The 18,099-nt window shown below is 27.9% G+C and overlaps 1 protein-coding gene across 4 annotated transcripts in view; it reads left to right on the top strand.

Annotated features, from left to right (window-relative positions):
• LOC116769413 (rootletin) overlaps positions 1 to 18,099 on the top strand; it is a 76,228-nt gene that overhangs the window by 45,001 nt on the left and 13,128 nt on the right. For all 4 annotated transcript variants that reach the window (XM_061522436.1, XM_061522433.1, XM_061522434.1 and 1 more), the window contains exon 5: positions 9,006 to 9,059. In XM_061522436.1, the coding sequence (XP_061378420.1) occupies positions 9,006 to 9,059 (54 nt within the window). The remainder of the gene's footprint in view (positions 1 to 9,005; positions 9,060 to 18,099) is intronic.

The raw sequence follows: 18,099 nt of genomic DNA, 5'->3' as shown, positions 1-18,099 counted from the left end.
ATGTACCTTTATAGTGTTAAGTATGAATTGTTGTTCCCATACAAAAAATATGGAATTTCATAACGTGTAAGGATATTATAGCATCACAGTAATCCGACTTCCCTGACCGCGGTAAGGCAAAATAGTACTTATCTAAAAGTAACAAGGTCCCGACTAATAATGTATGTAAGGTTTCCTTATTCAAGTCACAGGAGTATCAGATTAGCGTGCGCGTCTCTCGATTACATTTTACTTTGCAATTCAACCCAAGTAAAGATGATTTTATATTAAATACACATTCTTAAAAACGATATCATACAAGAAGATGCTTGGTAACGAAATAATAAAAATAGTTTAACTTTTTTTGAAGACTTGTCTAAAAATATTTTTCAAATAATTACAATGACAATTGAAATTATTTAAAAAATGGGTAGCTTGAGTAATAGATGCATTGTATTATTTAATTAAATAAATCTTGTACAAATACTCTTGGAGTAGCTGTTTTGACCCAGCTGTGATACGGTTTTTGATACCCTATTAAATAAATCATCAAATATTGTATACACAGCCTTATATTACCGGTTCTTCAAAGTGATTGCACTGTTACCTCACTATTCCCCGGTCATGTCGCCTGACATATATACAAATAATACCAACGTACCATTCGTGTCGATAATAAGTTTACCCAACAATTAATTATAAACTATGACACTGATGTCGTAGACTGTTAGAACTTTAATTTAAATTTTCTTTTATCGGTAAGGCAATTTAAAAAAAAAAAACTTTGAATTAAGAATTAACAAACCAAAATTTATTATTACTAACTTAGCAGAAGAATGGAATGCAATGAAAGAAAATTCTAAATGTAGCGACATTTATAATAAATATGTCCTAATTTAATAAAAAATTAATCGTTAGTTATATTTACTTTATAAATTTAAATTAATTAAACGAAAAACGAAGTTACGTTGAGTAATGTGGAAATGAGAACATCTTTAGAAGTTATTAAGAAAATAAAAGCATGAATTGTTTCAAAACGTTTACTGAGGTTCAACAAATAAATATCACTATATAATGTTTTCACTAGAACCGGTCACAGCCTCTTGCACTTATTACCTTTACTTTACAATGAGTGATATCTGTTACGTAACGTTGTTCCGAGCTGTCTCCAAAACAAACAGTCTGTATGCACAGACTATACCCTGTTATATAAATTTAACAGCTTCATGCTAATTATTATTTACGACTATTATATTTGACTTGTGTCAAGTATTTGTATGTTGAAGAAAGAATTTTAAGTAATTTAGACAAATTTTCATATACAATAATTAAATATTAATAACTTAAATGGTTCAGTCTTCGACTTGTTTACTTTAAACTTATATTTCTTAGTAAAAATTGAATTTTTTTCTGCGTTGTGTTTAATTTTCAGCGTGTAAAAGTTCGAGATGGTTATAAGATAGTTTATTAATTTAGTCATAAATTTTTGTATTTAAATTTCATTATAAGTATAGTGTTTTCAATCAATGAAGATAAAATTTATAAATAAAATGTTCCTTATATAGTTTCTGTACAACTTCATTGTTCTTTAATAAGATACGTAACTCCTTTTTGGAGTTATACTGTCCCGGGACATGTATTAATTGATGTTTACTGTTCATAGGTAGGTTTTATTTGTATGCCATTACATAGTAACAGCCCGGTTTCACATATATTTTGTATATTTAAAACATATATAGGATTACATTGTATACGTCACACAAATTATATCAAACTGGCCCTGTCCAAGCCATTAATTATGAACTCGGCTTAATAACTTGTTATAAAATGTATGTAGCGTGTTCTAAATCAACATGTCGCTATGAATTCTAGATGATTATCACGAATCTAAAGATATCTTTAGTCGTACGTGATTTGAATCCACTTTTATTTGAGTTCGCGCACGCACTTTCCATAACTAAATATGTACATCGTTAATAGTTTTAATAAGATCATTTTTTCTATCAACTATGATATACGTTTTGAAGTCTGTATTTTTATTACATGTATTAATTTTAATGGCATTAATTTTAAATTCACCACCGTGTGATTTAGCGAGGTAAATAATATTGCAATTATAAGTAATTATTAATTCATATATGTAAAATTAATTAGTCTAACTAAAGCAATAAAATGCATGTTTGAAACTGAATTTTTCAATAAAATTCATATATGGTTGCAATGGAATTAGGGTAGTAGTAATTGGAACTAAAATTTAAATAACCTCTTTGCACATTCATTGCGAAACCAATCGCTGGAGACCAATTACTATACTAAGAATTAGTCTTAATAAACATTTTAAACGAATAAAGACAAAAATAAAATACATACTTGAAAATACAACTTACAAAAACTGCATCTGAACTATTCTATTTCTCTTAAACTGTATTAATACATAATAATTATAAATATACGCCATTACCATTATAACTTATCTTTTCTTGAGCCAGTAACGATGTCCGACGTCGTAAATCATTTTTTCGATTAATTTCTGACACAAGACTGTTAGCGAAATCGTTTTCAGACTAAGTATAATAAATGTTAAACTAACTATTGTTTCAATTTTTTTGTCTCTAACGTACACAAAGTATTCAAGAGTTAAATGATTTTAAGGTATATTTGAAAAAACAATTATAAATGCTTAAATATTTAATACGTCGTTACATTGAATTTCATTTGTAACTATTAAATGTCATTAATACAACGTCCACAATCTACATGTATTTAATTGGTAAGACGTAAATAATTTATCGATTTTGAGAAACGTGTAAGGTTCTTAAATACATCACACGAGGTTCTTAGTCTCACCAACAGCGCAAGCACTTGATTTGCACAAAATAAATCGTTAAAGCGAGTCGGTCACACGATGCTCTATTGTTTCTTCAATTCCAATTAACATGAGCTAGAAAGGCTGGCAGTTAAAATTAACTAATATCTTTTTTTTTATTACTGTACTGTATGAATACTGAAAGCGAACCAGTGTTGTGTATTATGATTTGGTTTATCTTCGAAGTTCCGCACTTATTGATTATAATTTAAAAAAGCTGACTTTTTTTGTAACTGAGTTCTACGTTACCTAAATTTAAGACAGTAATGGATTTATCAAAAAACAGGTTAGATTATTTTTCTCGTCTCTGTTTTAATCTCAGTAGGTTTAGTCGTATTTTTTATTGAGCCTGGGTGCACAGTCAGAAGGCTTTTAAGAACTGGTCAATAACATAGAACCTATTTCTTATGAAGCCTTAACCACTTAAAGCACGACGAGGATCATGTGACTTATTATTATTTTTACGTTTCTTGACCAACCGTAATTTAATTTTTTTTTATGCTGTGGCTTCATACGTCAATTAAATTGTCGTTCCCTAACTTCGAAATCTCTTACTTTAAGGGAGTTCCATCCAAATGAATAGTATGCATATATTCAGAATTACTTAAATTTTTATGAGTGGCCCTTATAAAATTATAAAATATTTTTGACATTTAGTACGAAACTTATAAAAGTTCCATAAGGTAATCATTTCATGTAAGGTATTTTTTTTTCACAATCTCATATATATTTTAATAGACTATGTAATTATAATTATAAAGTATAGTTTGTAACTTGAAACATCTTGTATATTGGAACAGGTTCCGTCGTGAGTCGGCCCAGACAGGTTGCTGCTGAGTGCACTTTAGATAATACCATGTAACTTTGTCTCTCATTTGTCACCAACTTGTAACAAAATAAAGTATTGATTTATAATATGAAAACAAAGTTTAATATTCTAAACAAACAAACAAATTACTTTCATATTCTAATATAAACATATTTTTATATATTCATCACAGCTTTGACAAACGAATTCCTATAGAGCAATCCAAAAATGCTGGTACGGTAGGAATACTAATAGGTTTCGCCAGAGAAATCATAAACCGAATTTAATCACGCAGCAAATTCGCATGACGTGTGAGGAATCATTAATCACAGACTCCATGGGTCAAGACCCCGTGCTATGATGTGGGCGTACAAATTCAATGGCTGAATACTCTACCACTTATGACTGTATTAGATATAGCACTATGCTGGTTGCATCTTATAGTTTTAAGGCTTAGGAACGAATACTTTTTTATAAATCTTGTTTGAAGGTCTACTCAAGAATATTTAATTATTACTGATTATTGAAATTTTATTCATTTCTTCATGTCTATACAAAAATAAACTTTTCTGTTTTAGACCCGTCATAGAAAGTTATAAATTCAAGATGACTTTATTGCTCATAATAAAATAAACAACTCGTAACTTGGCAGATAACTTTATTGTGAAATGGAGTAAAAGATAAATGAAAATCGTTTTAAATAGTTATTACATTAGAAAGTGTCATAAAGTTACATAAAATGCAAATGAATCGGAAAATTAACAGACGCGTCTTTGAATAAGGTGTCTCTCAAAAAGAGAAATATATTTACGTAATGGGAAAATTTCAAAAAACCATCAAAATTTTAACATCATACAGGTGAATGACCTCTTGATTTTATGTTTTTCCGATTCAAAAATACCGGAATTTAATCTCATATTTCAACGCTTGTAAATAAAATGGAAAGTGTATGTTTATGAAATCGAAATTATACGCGCGTTAATGCAAAATATGAAACTAAGAGCAACAGCGAAAATTACTCAGAGCTAGACAGCGGGGTCGCCGGAGTCACACTTCTAAATTATTTTCTCTGAAGTTTGGAACGAAATTTCAAAAGATATATTAAATTAGATTTACTTATGTATACAATGTATACAACATGGAGTCAAAAAAAGGTTCTGCTTATGTATTTTTTATTTGTCAACACAATATTATTTAATGCCAAATTCTTTGGCCATAACATGACTCAAAAATAAATCTTGCCCCTTTAAATAGCGAGCGGTCTATTCAAACATTGTATGTTATAATGTACCTACCATCCAGTATGTGCGAAACGGACAAAAATCAGAAAGTATGTGACGTTACACTTTCTGCACACAAACTAGGCTTTAGCTGACATCCATTAACGAAGCGACGCTTCCTAGCTAACGAGTTACCTGACAAACTCCATGTTAGACGTGTGAGAGTAAAAGTTACCCATTGACCAAAATCCATCTGTGTATGTACGCAAAAGAGGAATACTTGCAGGAGCTGTCTGAATCTAGTAACCTACTAGGCTACTACTAGGCTACTGGATCTCGGATTGCTCTATATATTAGTTTGATTATACTATAATATATATTCGAAATTGTGAAGTTATATTTTATTTGGTGTACTTAAGTTTAGTGTATAAATATAAAAAAAAGTTTGAATTATCCGGTCTATAAGGGTTACATTGACATGGACAAGCGTTTTAATTTAGTATTTTGTAAGATTTCTTAATTGTTTGATTTAAAGAAAAAAGGGGATTATTTATTTCCGACCTCTTAAAACAGATCAGTGAAAATTTAAATGTGTTATTATAATACTATCATTCTTCTTTTACCGTGGAACAAATCCTAAAATTATTCTTTATATTATGACGATAATATTTACGTGAAAAAGCTCGTAAAACGCATGTAAATATAACTTTAAATACATTGGCCTATGACAAAATTAAAATGATTTTACAAATAAACTAACTTGTTAACAATGTATCAGATTATATTTTGTTTTGACAATTATTTTGAATATTATGACATAAAATAAATGTGATCCAATCATTCTTAGCAAATATATACATTTCATAATTAAATTCACTGATATACCGAGAAACTAGCTTTGAAGTCAACAATGCCGCATGACTGTTCGTATCTGGGAAACGTAACTCAACGGAAAATGCCCCACAAAATAAGTCCAGCATACAAATGAGCTGTGGTTCATTACGTAAAGACATTTTAAATACTTTCAAACAATACATTATTGTTTAAATGACGCTGTTAAGTGACTAGTTACGAAATTATGTTAACTTGACCCGTATTATATGTTACGTTTTAATTACACAATTCATATAATTACTGAAGACTCGTTAATGAGTAAAAGACATATATGATGTTTAGCTCATATTTGTAAACCAATAAAATTATTCTATACCTACAATTGCCTCTATGTACATATATATATATTTCAAATTTAACGTTACTTTAAACGGTGCGTCAAATGTCATGCTATTTATATATTGTACAAAAACTATCTGACCTTTCCAAATAACATCTGCCGATGCAATTTTACATTGCGATTATCGTATTTTATCGAAGACAATAATATTATTGATCTTTATAAATTGCTATATCAATCTTTTTGTAAGACAGCTGGTTAGTTCACCTGTACAATTCTATTTTTATTGTATAACTAATGCAATTAATTTAAAATTGTTACATAGTTTTTAATATCTACATTTAGACACCTATTTAATTTTCATTCTTATTCATACAGTATCATATATTTTTGTCTCATATCCTACACAGACCACTCTTCATTCGTATAATTTCAGTACATTCATAGATTTTATATCTTTAAAAAATATCTTAATTTCCAATGAAAATCTCACACTACCAAACAGGTTTGACCGCCCTAAGGCTTGCAGTCGCTAACTACATATTATTGTAATGAATTTAATTTAACAAGTTGTAGAATTGACTTTGGACTCACAACCAACGAACAGTCACTAAGCATTGCTTTATATTGGAAAGTCATTCATTAGCAATGATTTATTACTCCATGTTCGATTGAATATTGTCTACTATTGAGTTCTTATAAAGTTACTAATAATTAGTTTGAATAAAATTATTAATATTTTTTTCAACTCGATTTATATGTTACTTCATATAATTTACTTCTGACCATAATTTATAACCTGTTATTATGTTTAACAATTATGATCTTAATTTCTTAGATAACACCAGATTATTAATGTTTCAGATATAATATTTAACTACTATTTATCATAGTTAAATTATAATAGAAATCAGTTAATATATTTCATTATGTAAAAACAACACCATGTATTTATGAAAGGTAGTCGTAAACATTTTAGTACATCAAAGTTGCTATAAAACTAATTACTTTACCCGTTTATTTCATAAGGCAATATTTTCAAAGGATTATTAGAAAAGGCTTTCAATTTTGTATCTATAATCGTCTTCTACACATTTTTTTATTCACTTTACGTAATAACATTATCTATTGATGTATACAACTGAGTCACAGAAGTATTGAATTAGTTTAATAGTTCGCGTCACAACCAGTTGGAGACAAATCACGTGAAAGGAAATGGATTGCTTATAGCCTCAGCAAATAATTAGCCGCTTTAATATTGATAGTTAATTATGTGGAACTAAATTGAGGCTGAAAGAAATGTGGTTATATAAGATGATCAATTGTTATACGGACATTAGAGAAATATCTTAATAATTGTTACATCGATAGACGTGCGTGATTGAATCACTTCGAGCGCACTCCGAAATGAGCACGCGCGAGCCCTTTATTTTTATAGCGTACACAATTAAATTTTATAAGTTACTTGAATCTTTACGGTTTCAAATTACGTTACAATGTTACTAATAATTTCGAAAACCTATTAATTTCATTCAAACCATACCATTCCTTTTTTATGTAATTGCTAAAAATATATGTTAGTTATACAATAATATAAAGCGTTGCATACACGATAAATTGCTAAAAATATATGCTAGTTATACAATAATATAAAGCGTTGCATACACGATAAACAGGGCATAACTGACAAAACGTTGGTCAAGCGATAACTCAAGTGTTATTTAGGATTTCGTAACTGAGATTGTGTTAAAAATTTTGTTAGTTTTTAAGCATACACTTGATGTGTTTATGTTTTAAAAGACTTTCATATTATACTTTTATATATGCAGTGATATTTTTCTGGTTATAATAACTTTATGGTTGATCGAAGAAAAGTATTTATTGTAAATAAAAAAACAATTAACCTATTTGTAACTTTTATTATTACAATTTTTTTTTATAAAAATAAAAATCATTCTATATTACCTAAGAGTGTATTTAATCAAAATCTCTTAAAACCAGTTAAATGACATGTCATATACAGTTTACATATATTCTGTTTCACATCTCGTGTCCATCTGAAAGTTGTCAACAGACGTCGCAAAAATCAGCGCTCGCTCGCTATAATCTACATCCTGATATTATGAATCATTAGTCATGTGCTTTCACAGACCCTTTAACTCAATCTGAACTTTATGTTTTAACAAATAAGATACAAACACAGATGTCATTAATAACCTATCTTTAATGCGGTCTGTGTGATCTTTATGGCATTGTGTTTAAAGATTAATATCGTCTGTCTTTTGGAACAGGATGCTATTATTGCATTGCGGATGCGGTGCACTCACAGATACTCTTTCCTGTCTTCTGTTGAGCCGATGTATATTTTTTATCTGTACTTGACACAGATAACCTTCGTCTATTAAAAAAAAAGGCGTTTGAAAAAGTGTGTCACAGATGTCACTATCAGCGTGTATAATCTGTTGACGCTAAATTTCATTCGTATCTTAATTAAAAAAAATTATCTATTCTTATAATATATTCATGTTTTGTGGAACAATTGGCTTGTGTAGTTTCTAAGTATTAATTTAGAAAAAAATGTTTTTCATCTTTTCTACAGTTGAATTCAGTTTTATTTTATCGTATTCCGAAGACTTCATTTCAACTATCCTAGTACAACTATCCCTTGAAACTGTATTTTGGAAGGTGGAAAATATTATTCAATTTATTGCTTTATAATTTACCCTACAGTGCTTTAGGTTATTTTCTTTGCTTTTTTAGCCTTTTGGTAATTTACAGTTAAGTACATATTACGCTCAAACTTATGTAAATAAAAAAAATCAACATACTTCAATTCTACCTAAAATTTGTTCATTTGTAATTAGGATTAAATATCACAAAAAAAGGCCAAACGAAATATGCTTCGAATTTTTTGCTCTACTTGCGATAAAAATTAAAATTATTACGTTTTTCTTACAGACGCAAAGGATGGAGTTCGGCACCACAAGCTCATGCAGAAAGCGTGGTGACCAGGTAATTAAAAACAATATATTATTATAATTAATTCGTATAAACAATATTAACTCTCACCATATACTCGCATCAAACTGAACAGAAATAGTTTATCATTTATATGAAGTAAAACTTGCTCATAGATTGAATTTAAAACAGTGTATTTTTAAAAAATGATCTTTGTAATTTTAAATGGTATACCTTGATTAATTACATTACAAATATTTATTAGTAAACATGTATAACATTATTAATAATGAAGAATTACCTGTGTTTATCATCCAAAGTGTATTTTTTATCAAAAAATTCTTACTTAAACATCCGTTAATACAGCAAGAGAGAAATATTCTCATTCTCACACCAGCTGCAAATTAAACTCTCCTCGATAACCGAATGTTATATAACAAAGAAATTAAACCCGTCTATAAATAAACGTAAGCATTATTCAATGGAATAAAAACTTGAATAGTTAAATAAATTACTGTTTTTTTATAATTTCTGCCATTATTAAATACGTGGCCTTCTCTAGAGAAAATGTGCTGGCTGATTGGAATGTTGATTGTATTAAGGGTTTTAACGAATACAGAAAAAAAAAATATGAAAAAAATTATAAATATATTATATGAAGTAATAATAACACGTGTTATATGTAGTAATGTAAATAAATTAATTTTTTTGCTAAGTCGGCACTAAGTAAAAGGATATTGTAATAAAAGAAAAATATACCTAAGTTTAAAATTATACAGATTTCAGTAATAAAGTTTACATAAATGAAATTAAGTTTTTCGTATAACAAGGCGTATTTTAAATGAAACTAGTATTATTCGGATTTACTACGCGGATTTTATTATTTAAAAACTACATAATCCCGACGTTTCGGTTACTTTGCAGCAACCGTGATCACGGGCAGACGAGGCGTCCTCCTCACGTGATCACGGTTGCTGCAAAGTAACCGAAACGTCGGGATTATGTAGTTTTTAAATAATAAAATCCGCGTAGTAAATCCGAATAATACTAGTTTCATTTAAATGAATACTCGCGAAAATCTTAGATCTCATTAAGGCGTATTTTATTATTATATGTCCACACATTTTCATGATGTTTCGATTACTTTTCAGTAGCCGTAATCACTGCCGGACGAGATGAAAGTGTCGAAAAACTTAGTTTCATTTAAACGCTTCAAACTTAGGAAACATAAAATAAAGTTGATCTCCCGCCAATTGATTAAGATATTTCCTCGAATTCGGTACATTCAAAATAAATTTAAAGCTGTATAAAATTTTCTCTGTGTTAAGGTTCAATTTACTTCGAGGAGAATAATTTCTATATAAACTACTTGAATCAGGACCGTTTCCATACGATATCAATAACGGTGTTAGCGAACGCACGAGCTCTGCGCATTATTTACACAAAATCGATTCAAACAAACGCACGAAATGCTTTCTAACTTAGTATAAAATGTAGAACTAGGCACATACATATTGAATCAATTGCGTTTCGTTAATACTCCTTTAATTATAATATTTTATATATTGTATAAACTAAATTTGTTGCTGTTTGTGTTATTTGTAAATATAAAAAAGAGGTTACGTCATACGTTACCTCTTTCGTTTTAAACTATATTAAAACCTCTTTAAACACTTCAAAGACCTTATGCTACTTAAGAAGTAATTCGTGACTTGAAGCTTAACTTAGGTATGTAGGATTACAAACATGTTATTAATATCCCATTCTTAGAACACTTATGTTACCATAAATAATTTATCGTAACATTACTTAACACCTTTCGGTTTGATAATATGTGTTTTATTTAGATGTGAAATCTCAATAGCGGTGACCTCCTTTCTTTATTTAAGATGCAAAAGAATATTAAATACATCACTATTTAATATTCTGTTCGTTCATCCAGTTACATTAAAATTAATTAACTAGATAATCAGTAACGGGCCGCGTGGAAAATCGTTATCAAAACGGAACAAGTGCCGTATTATTAGTGAAATAAAAACGATAAGCTTCAAAAATAACCGAAATATGTAGGACTTGTCCGTCACACATCCATCATAAAAACCGGACTATCGATCGGAACGGTAAATTTAAGGCGCGCCATTCACTAATGTGATTTCATAGCTACTGTACGTAATGTGACACAATTTCATTCACTAAAATTATATTCTTTTGATCTGTAATATGATTTAAATGAAATTTAACCTCGTGAAAGCTTAACTTCTAATATTTTATTAATATGATACCTTATTTTTTTTTTAATGTAAAAAATTAATTGCTATTTGATGATTCGACTGAAGAAATTAATCGTGTAATCATAGGTAAAAAATGCCTTACTTCATTTTAATAGAGTTGCAACTTACACTCCTTTATGAATCAAACATACCTAAGAACTAACGCAATTAAGCTAAGTTTCAAACGAAAAAAATCTCATTGAAATCATATGATACGTTTTAGAGATAGGTTGCTACATACAGACACACTTACAGACACTAACATCATTAGTTATTTAAATGAAACTAGTATTATTCGGATTTTATATTTTATCCCGAAACGTCGGGATTATGTAGTTTTTAAATAATAAAATCCGCGTAGTAAATCCGAATAATACTAGTTTCATTTAAATGAATACTCGCGAAAATCTTAGATGTCATTATCATTAGTTATACTCTTTAAAAAAATTGTTCTATTATACAAGATTTCTATAGATCGTTCAAGTTTCGTAATCCTCCTGTCCGTAATGCGGGTCGCTGCGTCCGTGTCGTATTTCATCCGAGAAGTTATGCGGGTCGTTGACATACATTTTATTATTAATATATGATGTTTATTAATATTGATAAAACACGAAAATGCCGCATATCCAGCCCAGTACTAATGCGACAGATAATATTCATAAAATACTTATTCCTATCAAATATTGGATAAATTAATGGAAAAAAAAAAAAATGTAATGATATATAAATGCTTAGACTGAAATAATTAAACACAGGTCCAATATCAATTAAGTTAGTTACAGTTCTGAATCGTCTTTACAGGTTTTATAAGTATCTGAAATAGTTAAATTTTACTTAATCCTTATAAAATATAAGTCTTTTGTTAATAAATCCAGTATTTTCTCAAAAGAATGGTTTAATACTTATACAATGCATATAATAAAGTTATTGAAACAAATATATATATATATATATATAGATCCTAAAGAAATTCAAATAAAAACCACTAAAGCTATAAAATAAAAATGCAATTATATAAATCCAACATATTAATAAATAATAATAATTGAGACTAATTTTAATATTACGAAATATCTAAGGTATGTTTAACAAAATTTTACATAAGAAAATGTTAAAAAAGTAAATGTTTCTAGAAATACAATAATATATTAATATCAGTGAGTGTGAGGTTTATATTATAATAAAATATACATTTAAACGTTGAGATGACAGACGTATTTAACAGTAAACTTGAAGAGGGTCAGGTCACGAACTCAATATTAGTATTTTCCCACACATAGTTATTGTTATAAGAATTGTTTACGTCTATTGACGTGACACTATTTACTTAGTGCTCATCTTGAAACGTCTGAAAAAATTACAAATTTTATGATTGTAGATAGACTTATAGTATGTTTAATTTTGTAGAAAAATATAATTAGTCTTATAAATTCTTAATGATATCGTTTATTTGTAAGGGTAAAGCTGAATTCATCTCTCGTGTGTATGCATTGGATAGCGTGATCACAGTACGATTGAAACAAATTCGAATTGTATTTCAAATGGGGCGCGTTTCCGGTTTTTACGTTATAAAAACTTTACACATTATAGCATCCACGTCATTTTATGAATGATAACTTGAAACGTTGCGTATCTAGTGACGTTACAAACACGTGGTAAGAGTACCTACTGGTAATATCTTAATGATAATATGATCTTAATTAAACAGAGTAAGATTTGAAGTTCTGTATTCATATATATTTTCTAATTAATCCCCTTGAAACTACTCCTGGGTCGCAAGTCCCAGGCACTGTTGAAGCTCCTCTCCCTGCAACGCGATGGACCCGGCACCCGCACGTTGAATTGAATGATTAGAAGTTTCGTCTCTTGTTGTGTACATGAACATATAGGTAAAACCCAATAATATATGTTAGAAAATTTGTTTTGTACGTTCGCTCTTTAAAAGGACATACCACAGAACCAATTCGAATGTGGTTTTCGACAACATGTTTTCTTAACTAATCACTTTATTTATGTCATTTCGTTAATAAAAGTTTTTATCAATTTAAATAATAACGAAGTTGATTACACCTTTTCCGAATTTCATTAATATTTTACATTAATACTTTAACTTGCGAAAATTCATGAATGTATAACTGTTAACTGTAGGTGTGTAGTAAAACGAAAAAACTCGGGCTAAGCATACAGAATGTGTTTATTATTAAATAGTCGTTTTATTGATGTGAAACTTTCAAAACTCTTGTTTATTTCAATAAAACGGAGACCTAAGAATTTTATGTCAGAGTAACATGTCGTTAGTTGTAAACACAAAACTTATAGTGAAAGGTGACTGATTTAATTAACTTTGCACATAAATACAAATGTTGCACAACAGCCGCTAATGCCGATATGTATTTACTACTAGTTAATCTTATCACCCTAGAAGAAAAAAGAAACAGGGCTATACTAAAACCAAATAAATACAGATAAAAAAAGTATTTAGTATTATGTAAATAACTTAAAAAGTATATAATATTTTTCGTTATCTATAATATATTTTGCTATCGGTATGTAAAGATTTTTATTAACATTTCGGTATTTTTTTTGAAGTAATTTTAACCAACCATGAATATAATGTAGTGTTCCATTTTATTGTTAAGTGGAGTTTCCGATTTGTTATTCTAACTTAATGTTTTATTTCAATAAATTTAATATTCAACATTTCTGTACGAAGTTATTTCACGGTTTTTAAATATTGACATATATATTAAAATATTACTTTAAACTTTTTAATATATTGAAGTCAGTGTAATTTAAAATCATACGTAGAAATTAAAAAAAAATTAAGATATAAAATTCAATAACCTTTTAAATGATGCTGCATTTAGCGTTCAATGAATCAAGAAATTAAAAGTTATTGCCGTGTTAATGTAATGTGTGAGTCACAATGAGCTGCTAAATTACAACCGGAAGCCGTCACATTCACACCTGTCATCAGGTCAGTGATGAAGGATTCACTACTTTCACACAGCACTCGCAAATTTGGAAATGAGAATTAATTTTAAGCATAATTTTAATATTAATTCTAATGATAAAAGTCTTAAAAGTGTACTTAATGTAAATAGTAAGTATGAATTATGAAAATATAAAAATCATGTCTTCGAAGAATTTTTTAGTTTCTTTGAAAAAATAATGTTCCAGTTTTATTATTTGAAGCAAATTTCTTTTTGTATTTTTTTTTGCTATGATTAATTTAATAGCAATTACGACATTATGTATTTTGCGTTGCTTTTAACAACAGGCGCTAACTTAACGTTACCTATTTTACGAACTACATATGTATATCTTCAATGTGCTATTAAATATTCTCTCAATAAAGAATAAAGTTAGTATTATGATATAGTAAAAAATATAAATTTGAACGGTGTACCAAGTACTTGCTCGCATGAATAAATTTCGCAGAATTACATGAAGTGAAATGACAAAAGTAGGCTTTTAAGCGACCTCCGACCCTTGCGTCTTCGCGAAAAGGTATTTGGAAAGTAACCTGCAGATGTGAGAATCTTGTTTGATATCAGTTCTATCATCGTAAAATATGAAATTGTTACTTATTATAATATCTTTGTGTTTTATATAAAGCTGTAATAATCAGTGTTAATTAGTAATTTTATAAGGAATTTAACGAGTGCATGGATATTAAAGACAATGTATAAATATATATATATAAATATATATATATATATGATGAGGGAAATTAGTAACCACATCTCGTTTAACGTGACTTCATTCGTTTGTATGTCCAATGTTATTTGAATTTTTATTACTTAATTATATGAGTGAAGTTAAGTTACAAGCTACATAATATACAAGCAGTTAGGTTATTTTACTTAATCAAACAATTTAATCTTTACCTTTACTATTATTTATTAATTTAAAATTGTTGATGTTAAATTAAAAACTAATCTTGTCCATTGCTGATACCATTTCAATGTTTTTAATAAATGTGCAGTATAAAAGGTTAAAGTATATATATAAACGTGTAATTATAATGTTGTTATACAAAGCTATGACCTTATGTATCAATAGAAAAAATCCCGTAAGTAAATATTTCCTTAGACGAATACTGATATGCGAAGAGACTTTGTTTCACGCGTTATTCTTATATGTGTTACATCTTAATGATATAAAAAAATATAATATAAATAATATATGTAACATTAAGTAATGATTTTCGCTCGTACAACGCTTATTTATCATTCAATTTAACATTTTAACGGACGTCTCAATTACTTCGTAGTATCCGTGATCATGTGCAGACGAGATGAAAGTTTCTATCATTATTTAATACGTACTCGCGGTGATATTATTATAATATTTTAGTTCCGATTTTGATGATTATACAAATTTTACACTGAAATTTTATTTAACGAATCGATCGCGTACCAAATATTATGAATTAAACGTTGTGTTACATTAGCAATATATTTTTGCTTATTATCTTTGTGATCTGTGTTTGTTCTGCATTGTTTTAAAATGGCAGTGAACGGTCCGGGTCCTTGGGATTTTTGAATGCATAATGTTCCATAGCGGGTTATGTCCAACGATTTAACGGACTATCCGAATAAAGTGTTTATTGTGGAACGATTACCTAATATACCTACTGAAATATGTAGTGCTAATAATATTTAGTTTATCTTCATGCATATTGAGTTTATAATATTTTTCTAATATAATTTTATATAGATGTATGTAAGTAAACAGTTAGGAAGTAATATAACTTTGTCGCTTATGTACTTATTATTAAATCTAAATAAAATATAAAACGCGAATTTTAGTGTTAGATTGTTTAATAATGATTAAATACTAGAAGCAAACAAAATGAAAAATAAAATTTTAATACTTATAATGATCAAAATTTAGGCAATGGTATATAAGAAAAATATTTTTTAAATCACAAATAAATATCGAATTATATTTTATTATATTGAAATGTAATATAATACTTAAAAAAAATTACAGTTTTTAAATAGATTTGTTTTAAAATAAGACATTAAGAATCTATGAATGAATTACAAAGAAAAATATTTGAGTATACAAAAATATATCACATAGGTAAGTATATAATAATAAAATTTTGAATATTTCTTATGTTAGGTGTGAATAAAGTTCTATACTGAAAAGTTGTTTCTATCAGGTTCAGTTATCTAAAGAATTACTTTCCGCCTTACATATTTGTATATTAGTTTATAATTTTATCAAAATTAATTTGGAATTATTTGAAGGTAACAATCAATGACGAAATAATTTAATTCTATATTTCTCGCTGCTCGCATATTAATTTTGCACATAAGTTTATTTATCCACATTTTAATCTATTTGAAATAATAAATCAGAAAAATATTAGTTTTATTTAAATGAATACTCGCGAAAGTGCTCGATATCATTATATATCTAAAACTATTTGAATAATTAAAAAATTTTTGTGAACTATAAAAATGTTTTTCATTACGAATATAATACAAAATATTGAGAAACACTGGTCTCGTTGTGCTAGTATAGAGCGGCGCCTTCTGTGTTCATTAAAATTTATCGCCATCGATATAAAAGCAAACTATATACAGGTATCACTAGATTTATGTTACGATACCGTTTGAAATATTTCGTCCGAACTGAATTATCGATATATTGAGTCGCATTAGCGATTTATTATAAACTATTAACGGTTGCAAATAAAAATATAGGTATATGTATTAAAATCATTTTTATCGTAACATCATAATTTATTAGACTACAACACTTTAAGATTACATCAAACACAACGGGGTATAAAGCTTTTATTTATATGCAAATAATTTAAATTTTATATATATATTTCTATTTACAGAAATAAATCTATCTTATAAAAATTTATTCTCAATTTTTGTTATATTAAATTAACCTTAAAGTATAAATATTATTTTATTATTATAAATTTTTATTTAATAATCATTTAGAATAATATAGAATTCATTATAAGTGTTCTGTTCAATAACAGATATCGTTAACAACGAGTCAGTACAGAGCCAAAACAAATTGCACATAACCTGTATAGTTCAAGTCACGGCTTCCTATTAAACAGGCTGGGAACTAGGGCGAATTGGCGATTCAGACAGACGAGGATTTACAAATATATGAGTGGAATACTATGAATGTTACCAGAATGGTTTAAAATACCTTTAAATACATTCACACTACAACGAACTATAGCACGTAGTATTTAAAATATATTAAAGTATTTAATAAATTAGTTAATGTGATTTAACCAAAGCTTTTTAAAAATGTATTGATATATATTTTTATATCAATTTGTTCTTACATAGATCGTTTTATAAGACATCGAATAAAAGTTTTGATGTAAAAATAAAATTCCTAGAAATCATAACATCAGAATTTATACAGAAATTGTTGTATTTTTTTAAGGTATAATATTGGATCTTTATTATGTCTAAACAAAGAGATGCTGTTAACATTACAGTGAAAGTAATTGTTGCGACCGAATCTATGAAAAACGGTCGAAATCTCATCGCCTCCAAGAGATGACTACAGATGAGAATTTAATTTGTAATATAATTCTGTTGCGTAATACAAATATGAGGCTTTGAATAGATTGAATGACTTAAATCATAAAAAGATAATTAGTTAAGCAAAAATAATAAAATAATTGTATTAAAGACATTAACATAAACATCAACATTATAAAACTCTTACAAGAAACGTGATTTTTATGTTGTTTCAATTCAATTTATTCATAGTAATGACTAACCTATAAAGTGTAAGGTATGTTCGTATTCTGATACAGATCTACA

Source organism: Danaus plexippus, chromosome 14, assembly GCF_018135715.1.
Source record: "Danaus plexippus chromosome 14, MEX_DaPlex, whole genome shotgun sequence".
Classification (NCBI taxonomy): domain Eukaryota; kingdom Metazoa; phylum Arthropoda; class Insecta; order Lepidoptera; family Nymphalidae; genus Danaus; species Danaus plexippus.
This window is presented reverse-complemented; position numbering and strand designations above follow the sequence as displayed.